The 18,893-nt window shown below is 34.8% G+C and overlaps 1 protein-coding gene across 10 annotated transcripts in view; it reads right to left on the minus strand.

Annotated features, from left to right (window-relative positions):
* The window catches only part of LOC136834324 (adenomatous polyposis coli protein-like), a 631,708-nt gene that overhangs the window by 285,118 nt on the left and 327,697 nt on the right, over positions 1-18,893 (minus strand). For all 10 annotated transcript variants that reach the window (XM_067096814.1, XM_067096811.1, XM_067096812.1 and 7 more), the window contains 2 exons: positions 10,928-11,202; positions 10,211-10,383 (listed from right to left, as the gene is read on the minus strand). In XM_067096814.1, coding sequence (XP_066952915.1) covers positions 10,211-10,383; positions 10,928-11,202 — 448 coding nt within the window. The remainder of the gene's footprint in view (positions 1-10,210; positions 10,384-10,927; positions 11,203-18,893) is intronic.

The following is an 18,893-nucleotide window of genomic DNA, read 5'->3' on the forward strand; positions in this document are numbered from 1 at the left end:
ATACATATACATATACACATGTATGTATGTATAACATATAAAGCCACAAATACCCCTTTAATATCAACTTCATTAAACTTTACGAATAACTTACAGACAAAGGGATGCACACACACATATATATGTCTATATCTATCTATCTATCTATCTATCTATCTATCTATCTATCTATATATATATCTATATATATATATATATATATATATATATATATATATATATATATATATATATATATATATATATATATATATATATATATAAAAGTACACCTGACCGGCCCAGGAATCGAACCTAACCTTTTTGGTTTGAAAACCTAAACGGCACAAGTTTTTTCGTTTTTTTTTGCCAAAAATAATTCGGTTAATAAACCCTTTGTCAACGCTATTACATAACTCAAAAATACACGAAGTTCCTACACTGTGAATAAACTCTGATCGTAACCATCAACGTTTGCGATCAGACAATTTGTCATCGCATTTGGCCAGACACAAATCGCCAAATGACCATTCCGATAATTCTAACTTTTCGGCGCGAGTTGTCGATACACAATCAATAACAACTGCTGACCTGAGCTACATTAAAAATGAACTGCTTCCGCTACTCTTTTTTCAGTTCGAGAAATATTACATTTTTCTACAAACATTTATGTGAAATATTTGACGAACTGAATGTTTTTAATTATCGTGATTTGTAACTCAGATTGAAGGATTCCAACGAGAGGAAACCATTTTATTGATTGGTCCACATTGTAAAGGCAACGAAAAAATGTATAAAAACTCTTTCGTGAACATTATGTGCTCGAAATATTCAAAGAGAACGAAATCTCATTAAGAAAATTACAACTAACAACAACTAAATCTCCACTCAAGTGATTTCACAATATACTATCAAATGAGCAAAACAAGCGATTATTTCCAACTCTGCCTAAATACATTAGGAAAACTAAAAACAAAATTAAAATGAAATGAAACTGTCTCCCACCAGAGAAAAGAAACTCTCAAACGGCACGAGAAGCCATTCCGATTCCTTGAAAGCGCAAATCAACACTTAACGGCCCTTTTAATAAGCCATTGGAGTCTTTTAGCACGTAATGAAACTTAAATGCCCCTTAGCTTGCGGATATATCCATTTCATTTGAATATCTGATATATTCATTAAAAAGAACGGCGTCATTAGAGAGTTTCAAAAAGAAAATGCCAAACCGTATCGATGTGCCTCACTTCAGGCATGCACGTACGAACACAACCGCGCGCGCGCACACACACACACACACACACACACACACACACACACACACACACACACACAAGGTGGGAAGCTCCAGATGACGTTATTCTTAACATCCTTAAAATCTTTTTTTTTTTACGACGAGCCTTTACAAATATGGCTGCAACCTTCGAAAGCCGACAACTGCCAAATATTGCATTCATTCCATTAGGTCAACAGAGGAACAACTGGTGATTTATTGTATGTATGTATGTATGTATGTATATATATTATATATATATATATATATGTATGTATATATATATATATATATATATATATATATATATATATTATATATATATATATATATATATATATATATATATATATATATATATATATATATATATATATATATATATATATAATATACATACATACATACACACATTAGTGGAAAAATACTAAACAACCGACCGTAAACGCCATGAATATCACATCGCCTGTCCAGAGTCCCAACAGAGCGGCATAAAAGACTTAAGAAATTCCAATACAGAAGCATTCTCCAATACAACTGGCGGTCCCACGCCATCCAAGTACCCAATACTACCAGCTCCATTATGGCACCAGGAACCCCCCACCCTCCTTTCCCACAAAAGAGACCAACTATGGTGCGAGCATTTATGGTTACATAATATTATGGGTCTCAAAAAGTTTTTCCCTGATTTGCTTTTTAAAATTTTGAGGTTTTACAGGTCAGCTTGACACTATGAACATATCTTTCAATGGAGGGAAAGGGGGAGAGCTGACTGTGTGGTAGCTTATATTTTTTTCTGGTTCTTTATATTCAATTATAAGGTAAAAATATATTTTACTCGCAATATATGACAACTTAATGAAAATTTTCCCAAATGGAAAACTCGAAACTTTCTTTGAAAAGCGTTAACTCACTGAAGACGTTAGCCTTATATCTTAATTAACTTAGCATCCGAGGCACAAAAATATAAAAAAAACAAAATAATGACACAACAACAACTTTACAAGGAGATTAACATAGGACGCAAGCCAAACCTATACACATACACATATTCTATATACAGGGTATATATATACAGTATATATATACAAATGTATATATATATATACAAACATACATATATACATACATACATATATATATACTATATACTACATATATATATATATATATATATATATATATATATATATATATATATATATATATATATATATATAATTTTTAGTGTTGTCATAATTTACATGTGATTTTCTTAAACTTTCAAATAGCAAGCCATAAATATAATTTTACCTAGGGAATGAATAACTTGCATATATAGAGACAGTTGCATAAGAGCTACAGCAGAAAACAAATGAAGAAAAATAAAACTAGAATTCCGCAATAACTTCCTTCACAAATTTTCTTCAGGCGCCGAGTAACGACAACGAAACAAAGAAAGACATCCACAAATATAACACTGGCAGGGGAAACAAGAAAAACCACCCGCTAAGCTTTTTCCCCGGAAGATTTACGGGGAAAAGGAATTCGCAAACAAGCCGGGGAAATGGATTACGAGTTTACCCAAGGCTCTGCAAAAAGGCAAATCAAGCAAACAAGCAAAAAACGCGAAGAAAAAATATCAGGCAGCTTTCCTGACATTTTCCCCCCGAAAATGCGATAAGAAACACTCCAAGCAGTAAGAGCTGTAAGCTGGATAAATTTCAATTTCCTTCTTAAACTTTGAAGACCAGAAACTGGTGATGTGCGCCTCGGGAGGTTTAATCTGGCGACATAAAGAGATTTTTATTATAAAAATAATCCTGCAAATTGCTAAGCTTGTGAAGACGTCAGGCACTGTAGGTAAGGAGAACAATGGTAATGGTTATATAAAAATTATTAAAATTAATTTGAATAATTTTAATAATTTATTAGTGCAACAATAATTGTTATAACGGTTTTATTGTTATATATTCAATGTTGATATTCTTCGAATTTAGTTAAACAATAACTTACGAAGTTTCTTATAAAATATAATTTTGATGTTAACCATCTGTTAAAAATACTGATAATTCCAACGATATTAAAAATAGGAAAATAGGGAAAAGAAAATACTAATATTTCTACTTAACAATAATAATACAAGGCAAAGCATCACACAAAAAACAGGTGAAAAAATACAGTAAGAGCTAAAAATAAAAAGGGTGAAAGATCGAGGGTCAATCAAAAATATAAACTTTAGTCATTCAACTAAAGAAATTGATCCGTCAGGTACGTAATGGAATTCTTAAGTTTACGGGAGAGATCCAGTGTTTTCTATAAAAATTCCGCCAGAAACAACAATATGGAAAAAGAACAATAAATGAAGATAATGAAAACAAACAAACAAAATATTTAATGAATTTGAAATGTTTCCCGGGAACTGTATCCATTAAAAACGAAATCTCTTTATTTAATAGCGTCCTTGACGTAATACAATGACCTTGCAACCAGCAGTTCTATCTGCAGAGATTATGAATAAATCTGCTCAATTAATTCAAATAATATTCTAATCTTCATAAGTGCTTTACAACGTTTCATACAGGTAAGCAAAATATGTTGGTGGAAAGTAATAAATCTAAAAAAGCTATGATGCATTGCATACCCATTTAAATAATTATGAAAAACCGTACGTACAAACATATATGTATATATATATATATATATATATATATATATATATATATATATATATATATATATATATATATATATATATATATATACAGAGAGAGAGAACGGATTTCGCATTACTGCAAGAACCGGATTTCGCATTATTGCAAGAACCTAAGTATGACAGATTCACCGTGATTAATCTCCCTCTACGTCCTCTGCCCACCAACCAGCTATATTTCTTGTCTTAGCCTCTTAAACGCTGGTTCACCATCTCCTGTGAACTAAGAAGCAAGCACTGGGAAACACAACACAACAAAAGACTAAAATCTTCCCCTTCAAATCCAGTTTTATGCTTCAGTTCTCGTTCTTCTCACTCCAAATGTCTCTCCGTACTTTTCTTATTTGTCCTTCTATTTTATAAAATGTTCTCCTGGTTTGTGTGTTCCATGTTTTTTCTTGTCTGGATGGATTCAACTGTGACATATCTAGACAATGGCCCTGCTCTTAACATTCACTCTACAACCTCCTCTCCAAAGTCCAAGTACTTCAGCCTAGCTTTTCATACAAGTACTATTGTTCTATTGACCGAGAATGTGGTATATTTTTCCTTCCGTGACCTTGAAAACAATCGTCATGCAGCATCCTTATCATAGTTTTTAACCCAAAAACCTGGGTCGATATTAATTACAATATGACAATGTCGTTTACAACTATATAATTGTAAGTTCTCAATAATGATGGAGGTATTTCGATTTTTGTATGCAATTTATTTTCTTATCTGGAGGATATTTATAATACATAGCCTCTCCATCACTTTCACGGGCGATAATATCACATACAAACTGATCTTTACGACACGCTTTTTTGATTTATGTAATCTTTCCTCTTTCATTAAAGAAACCTGTCGCATCCTCTCACTGTTATGTTCCATCGTCCGTTCATAGTGAATATGATTAATTTCCTCTCGTTGATTTTCTTCCAGACAATTTTTCTTTTCTTTCAAAGAAATGCCAAAGTTGACGTGCTATCGGCTCACTAACCTCTTCTGTGCTCTCTGAACTTGAAGTAGAATGTCTTTTTCGCAACATATGTATATATGTTTTGTAAGTATTTGTACATATAATATAAATATATATATATATATATATATATATATATATATATATATATATATATATATATATCTTGTAAATGACTCAACATTAGGTTGTTTTCTAAACAAACGTGGCTTCATGGGAAAAACAAGACAGCAGTCAATCCCACATACGTACCATAACTTCTGAATAAAGGATGAACCCTCTGTACAGAAAATATCCACATACCTTTACTCTAATACACACACACACACATGCAAAGGATCCTTATATCTTTACAACGCGAATTTATTCAAATGTACCATATTAAAAAGCGTTCCCATGAAAAAAAAAAAAAAAAATTCAACCACGTTATGAAAGAACACACACGGTAAACGCGTATCAGGAACTAAAAATATCGTAAACACGATGAATCAAGAGTCGACGAGTTCGGGATGAAAGTAGAAACTAAAAACATGGGAACCTTTTCTATTTGCAAACACTAAACTGGATCGACATTCAGGCACCACAGTCAGGTCGTTCAACTCCAGCGGCAGCGACTCTGCAGATTCTTTCCGAGACAATTTATGTACAAATGATAAAAGTAGGTAAGGAGTCCAATGACGGACTATTCAGCGTCGTCAACGAAGCCTGACGATGCAGAAGCTTCTGAATGCTTTCAAAATTGGTGGTGTCAACGACATTTGAGAGAGAGAGAGAGAGAGAGAGAGAGAGAGAGAGAGAGAGAGAGAGAGAGAGAGAGAGAGAGAGACTTTACGTATTCTTTTCAGAAGATACTTGGGAATGTCTGACCTGAAATGAGAAAAGTTGCATCGCAGCTTTTGAAAATGAGGTCCAATGGCTTTTCACATGAGAGACAGAGACAGACCTGTCTTCTGTCTAGAGAGAGAGAGAGAGAGGAATACCACCTGATGCAACGTTTGATGTCTATGTTATAATAATACTTTATCTGTCATTCAATGCAGGTGAACAATCATTACAATGACCCTGAAACAAAGGCATTCAAATTATAACCTGTCACATAAAAGATTCCTGGTGATAATTGGAACATGAACAGACAGATACAATAGTCATTAAATGCCCCATTCAATTACATAAAAACACAGCACGTTAAATGCCCGCAAGGGTTAAAGTGCAAAAACGGAAAAATATACATGTGGGAAATGACTAAAATAAAAGGGAACTCTGCAAAAACACAGCAAGAAAAATATACATGCGGGAAATGACTAAATTAAAAAAAGTCCAAGAGATTTAAATACACAATAACTGTAGCACATAGCACCAATAATAGATTAATAACACCCTGACAACAGCTCTTACACGAGTTTCATGACTGAAAATCATAAAAATAAAAATGTTTATTAGCCAATCATCATGTTTTCAAAGTTATATTTAATTTCCCTATCCCATCATAGTTTACTTCAACATACACACAAACAAATATACAACATACACACACACATATATAAATATATATATATTTATATATGTGTATGTATATGTATATGTGTGTGTGTATGTCTGTGTGTGTTACAAGAGGGTAACAATACACCATGCACTACTTTTTCATATAACTACACTAAGAAATTCGGCAACAATCCGTATATCAGATAAATGTTTTTTTTTTTCTGGCCGAAAGATTTTCGCCACTATCATTCGCGCTCCAAATTCTTAACACCTGCAACATTCCCAATCGATGAGCTATGTGGAACGTCGGAGCAACTATTTAAGTTTTCAGACCTTAATTAAAATTTCTATTACTTGGCCTATCGCCAAATCATGTATCGTTTCTCAACTGGTCCCCAAAAATTATATTGCTTACACACTGGTCATCAAATCCTCTGTTACTTGAAGTTTCTATGTAAAACCATGATTAAATTCTACATTTTTACTTTTAACATTCATCACTAATCATTTATAGTTTCTACATTCTTCTACAAATCCTTCGACGATTCCTATATTTCATCAGGCCGTGTCTTCTTTATCTTAAATCATTTATCGTTTCTACAGTCTGTCAATTCATTATCAATTCTACATTCTTCACCTATTCATTGACTGCCTTATATTCTTCGTCAAATTATTTATCGATTCCACATACTTCACAACATAACTTGACACCTCAACACTCTTCACCACGGGATAATTCAACGCCTTCAGTGATTCCACTTATAGCCACGTACGTGACCCAAGCCATTAGGACTGGGAGAGATTAAAGGTGACGTGACCAAGAAAATCACAAAGTAGCAGAGACGCGCTTCTTGGAGAGCTCCATTTAATTAAGGAGTAAAAAATTAGTAAAAAAAATTTAATTTTCCGAGATGAAAAAACACTAATGAATATTAAATGTTCCCTGTTGAGTGAAGAGACTGTAAAACAGAGACATTCAACTGACAGAGCTGACGCGTTTATTTTAATTTAAGAATTGCTCGACCGCAACGGTTGCTGCAAGAAGCAACTGTACTAGAAATTCAAATGCTTGTATAATAATAATAATAATAATAATAATAATAATAATAATAATAATAATAATAATAATAATATAATAATAAATAATAATAATAATAATAAGTATGACTAAAAACATGCAACAACTATTCATTAGCCTTACATCGACGAACATGCATACAAATATGCCAGTATATGCACAATCACTAACATTTATAAGGTGCAAATATGACACTGACATAAATAGACGTTCCTCTTCAAAACTGACGTAAACGGACAACGCTCCACAAAGCACAAATTCTGAGACCAGTATCTACTGAACACCCAACAAGCTAAATGCTTGGTGATAGAAGGAAATGCTATATATAAAAGGCACCAATACGGTGCCGATGAATGCTGTTTTTTACAGGAGCCGATGTGAATATTATTAATTCTGCTGGCCTCACTATCACCATAATCATCATCGTCACTGACATTTTTACAGCAAGTCCTGGTTTTCCGAGGTTGGATGTGAAATGAGTTCCCAACAGCATTCTGTCTAGGAAAATGTCTGGTTGAACCCCCATCCGTTTTAGGTCTTCATCTATTCCCACTTCTCAAGATTTTCCAGGCCTTCCAGCTGGTCTTCTTCCTGATACTTCCAAATTAATATTTTTCTGATTAACTGTTCCCGACTCCCTCTCACTACCCGGCCTTGACATCTCAGTCTTTGAGACCCAGGTATTCACATCAGGTTTCTTTATCTTATCTCACGCACTGCGAAGACACAAACCCCTGAATTAACATTGTAGTTATTCCTTCATAAGTTTTTGTCTTGCTCTATATCTCCTGGAATAGAATACTTCTACCGCCAAAAATGACCATAACATGCGTGAAAGTAGAGACAGCAAGTCCCAATCCTAGGTACATAATACGTTGTCGGGCCAAGTCACCGTAGTTTAATTCCCCATACTTGTATAGGGACCAATGGTGAGAATAGCCGTCCCTGGGATAGTGCGCGATAAGACAAAAATATATGGACACATATCGTTTCATTAAACAAATCGTTTAACCTTCTCTTTTCAAAATTCACGGTTGCCATCGTTCAAGGAGAGAAGTCAGCTGATAAAACTTCTTGTACCGAACAACGCTAATAAAGCAAGTTTACCAATTTATTATAACGAAGATCAAATTTATCACACAAGGTTTACTATCAGAGAGATGAGTTTAGAATTCTTCGGCCTCTGAGTACTATAAATTTCCATTCCCTAAAACTAGTAATTCATATGAACTCAAGATATATCCTAAAAAAATACACATTTAAGTCATTATGGAAACAACAGGCTTCCTAAGAGCCTGACACACGTAATACAACATCTTTCTTCCTTTGGGAAGCAACGAAATCGAAAACGTATTAACTTTATTATTAAGAATTTAACTTGACTTCTAAATATTAACACATATCACATATAAACATCCATTTTTTGTCACGATTAATTTCAAATAAAAAAAAATCAAACTGGCTAACACGAAAAATCTGTCTTAGGCAACATTACTATTTCAAAAATATTTACTACTATTGGGAATCGACATCAATCTAGCCGAGTCAGTTCAAAAGTACAATAGATAACGATGTAAATATCAATCATCTTTCCACACAAAATTACTTAAAACCTAACGAAATAACAAAAAAAAAAATATAAAACTACATCCAATAACTTCTAAACAACTTACTGTTTTCATAATGAAACAATATTACAAAGGAACATAAAACTAGTTCTGTCCACCGTTAAAATAATACCCATTTTCTATGGCCAAAATATTACCCGTTTTCTTCTACGGCTTATTCTTCAACTGGGGAACTATACAAAAACACCTTTTGCACCTGAGTACGATAAATTATTCACAATAAAAAGTTGCAATGTTTGATTATTGAATATCGTACCTTATAAGTTTTGTAGGTAATTCTAAAGAAGAGCTCCGCACGAGGATAATATTGTTTATTGGTTATTTTCTGACTGAACAATATAGGAAAGGATGCATATGATGCATTACAGTTGAGATAACTAGAAAAATTTAGGGAAATAACAAGAAATTGTTTTTTTGTTTTACGTTCTTAAGCAGAAAAGCTCCACGGGACGCCATGTTTAGCACTAGCCAATTGGTGATTAACGTGAAAAACACAAACAAAAGACGGTAAATTTCTCACATTATTTCGGTAAATTTCTCAAGTTATCTCACCTGTATAGCATCATATACACAATTTTCTATATTGTTTAGTATAAAAAAAAATAATTAATAAACAATATCTCACTGCGGAGCTCTTCCTTTGGAACTACCGTTCTGTTAAACAATAAGAAAAGTATTATTTTGCTTAGCACGCGACTTTACAGGCCTCTGAAACCACATATAGCTGACGTAGGCTATCCTGGACAGCATGGATTTTGGTTATAGTTGTCTTGAGAGGGTTTCCGATTCATATACACCCAATGCACAGGCAGAGTGCTCTACTTATTACACTTCGACACTAATCTAATCAATAACAAAATCCATGGAGGTACAGTTATATGCATTCGAAGTACAACCACCAAATTTGTCCGAGGTTGTCATTTCATAAAGGATATATATATATATATATATATATATATATATATATATATATATATATATATATATATATATATATATATATATATAAGACTTGATATGAATAACGCACCAACTTCTCATACACTAAAAAACAAACACGTTAAAAATAAGGCCCACTTGCAAGCATATGATGGGATTCCAAACTGTATCTTGTACTCACCCGTGTTGGAGTTGAAGTCTGCGTACTCGACGTTATCTATGAACTCGTTGATGCTCACGGCGGAGTTCCTGCCGGAAGGTGTGTGATGGTTGTCGTTGAGATCAGGGAAATTGTCGTTCAGGACGACCCCTGACAAGATGCCCGGGCCGTGAAGTGGGTGTGGGGAACTAGTCCTGTAAGTAAGTGATCTGTTTACTTTGTGCCCATTTTTAGAAGGCTAACCGTCCTTCATCATTCTAAGAGAGAGAGAGAGAGAGAGAGAGAGAGAGAGAGAGAGAGAGAGAGAGAGAGAGAGAGAGAGAGAGAGAGAGAATGAAAATGGTAGTTGTATTGAACTGCCATAAATACATATTTCCCATATTTTCTACCAGAACTATATTCTGAACCACTCTAAGTCACTTACTCAATTCACAAAAATTAACACGTAGATAATACGCGAGGAAATATTTAATTCAAATGCTCAGAAACCCTTGACACATGAAAAAAAACTGAAAAACCTGCTTTACACAACAATGTTCTAACTTGTCAAAATTAACATTTCAAACATAACTGAGCAATGGTGATTCAAGATGTTCAAGGAGCCACGCTAGTACAGATAAAGATTTATTACTAAGAGAAAAACAGTATCTCCTTTTTATTTATACCTCTAGTTTTATAAACAGTATGTGTGCAAAAAAGAAAATTTAAATAATAATAATCATGCCCCAGCGTTCTTACCTATGAAACTGCGACTGGTTAATAATGGGGTCACTGCCCAGTAGAGTAGACGGCATATTATTCAACTGGGAATCGAAAATGAGCGAGGGGAGCGGGGGAGGGGAGTCACAATTACCCAAAGTCCCCAGGAGCGGGGAATCCTTGCCGCCCCCGTTGACAACAAGATTCACGCCCGACAGGACGTCGTTGACCTCCGTGTCGACGTCCTTGTCGGCGTCCACTAATTGCGAGAGAACCGTCCTCATGTTGGCTGCTTTAGCTTCCAGCTCCCCGACCTGTGTGAAAGGAAGACAGAGCGAAATGTCCGTGAAGCTGGTTCGAAAGGAAGAGAAATTGCAAGGAAAAGTCACGTGAATCACGACTTTTATATCATTTACACACTACCGAAATAAGTGTTCTAATTTTCTGATAACATTGTTGATATATTTTTTTTTTTTTTTTTACATTACCTACCTTAAATTTTTTTTTCATAAAAAAAAGAACATGAAAAGGGGATACATGTTTCTGAACGGGAGTTCTGGGAAATGCCATTAGAACAAATGACGAGAGACATAGACTCAAATAACACAATGACTTTAATATTCCAACTTTTAATAATGATTACTGTCTACATAAGAAACAATCGTGATTTTACATTGACCAGTTTATAAAAAAAAAAAAATAGAAAAATGTTATTCACGGATCAACAATAAGAAATTAACTAAAAGGAATTCTCAAGTCGAAATACACAAGACGAAAAAAGGATTAAAAAAAAAAAGGAAGTGCAAAGGAAAATACATATTCATCAGCAAACTGACTGGTATCTCCGATATTGCGAACTTCGCACTCCTAAAATAAGTTTTACAAAGATACAAGAAGATACTAACAAATAACAAGCTCACTCTAAAAGACGTGAAAACGGGATAAGTGATGAAAAATGAAGAATCAATGAAACCACTGGAGTGAAAAAAAAAAATTCACTAAAAAAAACATTGGCAAATCTATAAGTAGTCTCAAACACCGGAAAAGATATGAACCAAGATAAAGAAAGAAATGTTGTGGTGGAGAGGGAAGCCATTTCTTCTTCCTTGAAGTTAAAATTACTCTGCTCAGATCAATAGCATCTTTTACGTACAAAAGCCAAAGTCCACAGCGCGGCTGCAACTTGGATAGGATACACGATTGAACCGGTTTGGCTTAGATTCTCACACACAATAACAGACGACAAATTCCTTAAAAAAGATAAAAATGTAATCCATGTAATCTGCTGCACCAAAAATATAATATAATAGTTACTGATGTTACTGAAAAGACTGGAAAACAATTCTAGCCAAGACATTAAACCATGAGACAAAAATACTATTGCCTTAGCTATATGAGGCTCAAAGCAAAAAGGTGGGGTCCACTTCTGCCTAAATTTTAACCCTATATTTTTTATAATGCTACCCAAAATTTTATTTTTTTTTTTTGCCACCCAGATTTCTGAAAATAATAGCAGTTGGATGAAGCTTATAATGCTCACTACTCAATCAGACCCAACAAGTCAATGAGACGTAATATAAAACTCCATTGACATTGGCTGTTATTGTTCCCGTCAGCTCCAAAAGAAAAGACAACAATTCCTTTCTTTTCATCTTATCTTAAATGAACTAAGGTTATAAGAATCAAGAAAAAAAGAAGCAGGAATATTATTCAAATGCGAAGCCCTTAAGTGTATAAGATTTTATGTAGTTTGATCTCCTAATTAAAACAAATCTGTATACGTATTCAACAAGTTTTATGATATATACTTAGGGAACCACATAAATTTCACCCTGAAATGCTGTTATAACTAGGCTCTGTGGATGCTAATGGATATAAGCCGAGTCGAAAGATAAGACATAATTTACCTTCAGATATTTAACCAACCTTAGTCTCTTGGAATATTATAAGATACTAATAACTTAATTCAATAAATCAGCAATGCCAATCTAAAAAATATACACGAGTACCACTTTAAAGAATGAGGGGGTAAATAATTTTTAACTTATTCCACATTTTCATTCGAAGTTAGTTTTTAACACCTCAAATAACACACTTTAATCTTAAGGAAACACTGCAATTTACTTGGAAGATGAGTCATAACTTATTCTATAAGAATATAACAACTTAATTCTGAGTTTGGCTTATTTCAAGATTCCACTGAGAATAAAATTAATCTCCCGGTCATTCACTGGCCTCTTTCTGTTTTACTAAATATAACGATAATTCTGGACAATTTTCGTCAACCAGTCGCTGCAACACTCTCCATGAATTTTGCAACATAATACATAACACATAAATGAATAAAAAACAAAAAAAATATTTATAATTTTCTTTCTTTCATAAAATAGATTCACACACCCGCTATTTTCTCATCATGATTTGACGTAAAATAAAACCGAACGCCTCCTTCCGTCTCGAACAAGTTTTCGTATGTGAAATGTCAGTTTCAGTTTCAAATCGATTATACCTGTGGGATATCCAGTCACATAATACCACACCAAAGCGGATTCTCTATCCAGTCTAGCCACAGCCCCTCCTGACACACAATAAATATATATATATATATATATATATATATATATATATATATATATATATATATATATATATATATATATATATATATGACTATAAATATATATATATACACATTACACACACACACAAGAAACTTGTAACTTTTTAATAAAAACCTATTAGATACCATCCAGTTTGAATGATATATATATACTAATGCACAGAACAATTTGTATGTGATAAAGTTATATATATATATATATATATATATATATATATATATATATATATATATATATATATATATATATATATATATGAAAACACGAGGGTAGAAATTATTTGTTTCAATTCATTAGCGAAACAAATTTTTTCACCATAACACTCTTCCAATTAAATGGTTACAAGGCCATAAAACAGGCTATTCTATTATTAAATCAATATGGAAAAAAAGACCGTTCGTTAAAGCTGCATTGAACCAAGTGAAACGGAACTTCATTGTACAAGTCAAAGGCCATTGTTTTAACATTCCCTAATAAGACAATGAATAAAGGTAAAAGCAGATGCATTGTTCATTGTGACTGACTAGAATGTTCAAGGATTTAACAGACGCAACAACTGCGTGTGCATTAAATTTCTATGATATGACGTTCATATAAGATAACATAATATTATTGTTATTCTTCGATACCCACACGTCACGAGTCTTAAGGTTGTCTATTCTACTAAGTGTAGGAACCCTAGGGACAAGTCAATTAGCTTCTTCGGTCGATTAAAGCCATATAAACATAAGCATCTAAGCAAATCATTTTCTCCTTAAAATAAATGGAGAGAGAGAGAGAGAGAGAGAGAGAGAGAGAGAGAGAGAGAGAGAGAGAGAGAGAGAGAGAGAGAGAGAGAGCTCTAACATACACTGTCTCATCAATGTTTCTATCACCTCATCTAAATAATTTGGCGTTATGAGAGCGCAACAGGGAAGTGTTTATATCTTAGCAACAGGTACTATACTTACTAGTTTTATCATCCTTCAAGATTTCGTTAATTTATGTTAGCTTCCTTTTTGTTTGACAAAATATCGATTATTTTCGGAACTGCCACCACTGTTAACAGCTACTCTGGACTGTGGAGAATCAGTCTAACTGTGAGCGATTTCCTTGCATTAATTACAACCCCTCTGCTTTATTAGCGCATTCTTTGCTGCTAAAGATGTTAAATAAAAACAAAAACGTCCATACTTCTAATGACTCTTCTCCCTGACTAACAAAGCATAACTGCTTTATCATTTTATAAATTTGCAAATAAATTCTCATTTTGCTAAATACTTCGCTTTGCATTTGATATAACTTTACGAAGACTATCCATGGTTTACAGATATTAAACTACATTTCCAATTTCACAGTCACTATTACCTCTACATCTCGAATAACTTTTCGTTTTTGTTAACAGTTTATCTACTGTTTTAGCAGACGCTTCCAGGCAACCACTCACACTACTTTCCCATTTTGGTATAAAACTGCACAAGCGCCTCTGTAATGGAAAAGGTCCAATAACCGCCCTCTGCCTGGGTATCTGCCTCTGCCCTTGGATCGGCTGTAAATCATTCAACAACGAGAGTTTCCTCACTTAAGCGATATTTATGGAGTACGAGGAGGCTATATCGCCTCTGCAGAAGGATTTAATGCTGATCCTTTTCCACTTTAAGCATATCAATTTTTCTGCCATTGTGCTCGGTTGGCAATGGCAGTTATTTGCTGGCATTACTGCCCAGTTTTAGAGGAGACAACCATTTCTTCTGAGAGAGAGAGAGAGAGAGAGAGAGAGAGAGAGAGAGAGAGAGAGAGAGAGAGAGAGACTATCGTTTCTACAGTCAATAAATCCCTCTTATATAGCAAGAGTAAAAGTTTTCACTGACAGTAAGTGTTTAACCAACCAAATTCGTTCCAGTTCTAACGGAAGGCTAATTATCTTCTACACATCTGCCACTCTCTCCAACTGGTCATCTTCATTTGCTTACTATTTCTCCTCTTCCTGTTTATCAAAAAAAGGGCCAGGTTTGATAAAAACTTGCTCGAATTTTTAGCAGCTAATCTACACAGTTAACAGTGACATGGCAATCACATACCAGCATTTCTAGCACAGTGACATGGCAGTCACATACCAGCATTTCTAGCACAGTGACATGGCAATCACAAACCAGCATTTCTAGCACAGCGACATGGCAATCACATACCAGCATTTCTAGCAATTTCCCACCTTACTATTACTTTATCAGCACTAGACGCAATATCCTTATATTTACAATAAAGGTTTGTCTGAATATTCCAGGACTGCCTTCCTGTCCATAAAAAAAATACTCATTAACTATTTATGAACTTCCCAAGCAGCGCATTAAACACAATTCCATTTCTAGCCTGTGCTTCAGATTTGCAGCAAACTATTCAGCAACGTGCGAGCTTTCTCGCCTAAGAGATATTTATAGGGTAGAGGTTATTTCTGCGCTTCGCGGAAGGGTTTTCCACTTAGAGAGTATCAGTATTTGTGCCACAGTGCTCGGTTCACAGTAACTGTTCTTTGTTGCGAACATTCCTCATGATACAGGGAGAGAGAGAGAGAGAGAGAGAGAGAGAGAGAGAGAGAGAGAGAGAGAGAGAGAGAGAGAGAGAATACCTTATGGAAAGTTTCACCCAGCAGGGGCGAGGTTTACCTTGTCGAAGCACTCCCGTTTCCACTGCTATTCATTTTAGCAGTATACTGATAACCGTGTTTTATTCTTTCTCTGCCTCCACCTCAGCTATGTCTCACAGCATTCGACTAATAATCATAATATTTTTTAGGAGCGGCCGGCCTTTTCGGGGATCGAACGCTGGTCAATCATTTGTGAGCTGAACACGTCACCACTAGCGTTAGGAGACAGAGCAAGAAAGGGAGGGAGAGATATTACTTGACCTACCAGAGAAACCAAGAGAAACAATTTCTACTCGAGAAGACCACAAAAATTCTTTGTAACATGCAGATATATAGACAAATTTCTTTGCCGGAGGACCAAAGACTGATTTTAACGCAAATGTACAGAGATATCGTTTCTCAATTTTAACGTACCTTCTTGTCCAAATTGTCACTGAATCCCACATCCTTTGAAAATAACTGTTTAGCATATCCGTAGTATATTAATGAATATGACCCAGTTATCTCAGATGCCGCATTTAATTGCCTTACAATTGCATGCTTTCTGCTTTATAGGAGTTTGCTAGGCAATGTCATGGGATTTAGTTTTTTTTTTTTAATGTCATCAGTATGAACAATAACAACCAAGCAAATAGGCACTCAGATTTACTTTTATGGGAGAGTTTGCTTTAGAAAAGAAATCTCTTCTTGCAAATATTTTATCATTATTTCTAGCAGTTTCTCTACTCGGACAATATCTTACCTACACTCTCTATTTCCCAACCTATAAAAAAAGGTTTTTCGGTATCTTTATTATTTTCACAGCGTTGAAAAAAGTTCTAGCGCTGTGTTGTATATAATTTCCTACGCTTGCAAACCGTACCAGTATTACTGGTAATTTATCAGCTCTAATAACTATTTGCAATACTGTTTACAATTTCCAGCTTTCAAACAACTTACCAGCATTACTGGATTTGATAATAATTTATCAGCAGTGTAAGCATTTTACCTAGGTTGCTAGTTTACCAATATATCAAGCAATTTCCAAAACTTACTATCAATATTACAGCTATTTCCATGTATCGCTAGCAGACCTAAGAATTTTCCTATGAAGGTAATAATTTTCCTATATTGCTAGCAAGCTCCAAACGTTTTACCAGCATTGCTAACAATTTCAAAGTTGTGATGATGATTTCTAATATAGACTATCAATTTCACTAACATCCCGGAAACTTACAGCATTACTACGAAATTCAACGAAGGAAAACTGGGCACACAGTTTATCGTCCACAATGTCCTTTGAATACCTGTCTTCGCTTCTGATCTGCTGCAACCTTTAATGCAATGTGCCAAATTTCGCATTCGACGGCTGTTTAAAGAGTAGGGGCTATTCTACCTTTGTCAGAAGTGCATTTCACTTTAAGAGTATTAACTATCACTGTTCCTGGTTGGCGATAAAAAGTTATTGTTGCTAACCTGCCAACCTACCACGCGATACATCGTAGATTGGTATTACTTGCCCGAGAGAGAGAGAGAGAGAGAGAGAGAGAGAGAGAGAGAGAGAGAGAGAGAGAGAGAGAGAGAGAGAGAGAGAGAGAGAGCATTTGACGTACAATCCCACCCAACAGAGAGCAAGACCTTGTTGGGGCATTCCAGCTTTCCGTGGCTGTAATACTGAAATGGTTCGCTATTCCCATATTTCTATTTTATTCTCTCACTCTCGATTTTAGGTTCATAAAGTACGGACTAGGTTAACAGAGGCGCACTGATTTAAGAACGGCACCATAAATGCCAGAAATCGAACACAATCCTCTAGAGATCTATATCAGATTAAAAATACGTTCAATACACCACAACTGCATCCGACTTTATTAGTCATGAATGACACCATCGGAAAGGAATGTATTCCGGGAAGAAACTCCCTGCCCAGGATCCAATCGATATCTCTCTCTCTCTCTCTCTCTCTCTCTCTCTCTCTCTCTCTCTCTCTCTCTCTCTCTCTCTCTCTCTCTCACGCACATGCAACATTTTTCAAGAAAATTCTTTACATAATTCAAACAGCATTCTCTCGCTCTCTGTCGTGCTCTCTTTCCCGGCCCCTTGCTTCCATCCAAATGCATCTGATGCATATTTTTCCACGGTTCTACAAATGGAATTTGTAGCTCTGTTGTAAAATAAATGATTAATGATAAATTAACATGCGACATAAAATGTATGCAGACAGGTGCGTGTGATGCAATATTTGCTAGAAACAATTTCTCAACAAATTATCTACCCTTCAAACTGATTTGGATCTGACTTCAAGACAAGCGATCTTTGCCCCAATTCAACTTAAAATAACTTCAAAAGGGAACAATTCCGCATCAGTGCTGATCTTATCCTCAAACGTTGATCTTCTTGGGGAAATTAACGAAGGGTAGGGCAGCAAAACGAATCTAACACAACGTTTCTTCCCATGTATCACCACGATTTAGGATTTTCTCTTAACTTCAGTTTTCCACCAGTCTTATTATTTCACATCTCTAAAAGGTGGCCAAAGAATTCCTTCAAGGTTTGGTCACATTCCACCCCCATTCTGTGCATCCGTTTTCTACTCGTTTTTCTTCAAATAAAAACTTGGTCTGGACAAGAAATTATAGTACTATCACCTGAGCCTACCAATAGGAAATCAGCACGGTACTTTTACGAGAGAAGGTGTTAGGAAAGCTTGGCTGCTGGTAAAATCATCCTGGCATTACGGCATTTTTACGAGGTCTTTCGATGCTTTAAAAGACTGTCAAAA

This window comes from Macrobrachium rosenbergii, chromosome 53 (genome assembly GCF_040412425.1).
Source record: "Macrobrachium rosenbergii isolate ZJJX-2024 chromosome 53, ASM4041242v1, whole genome shotgun sequence".
Taxonomy (NCBI): domain Eukaryota; kingdom Metazoa; phylum Arthropoda; class Malacostraca; order Decapoda; family Palaemonidae; genus Macrobrachium; species Macrobrachium rosenbergii.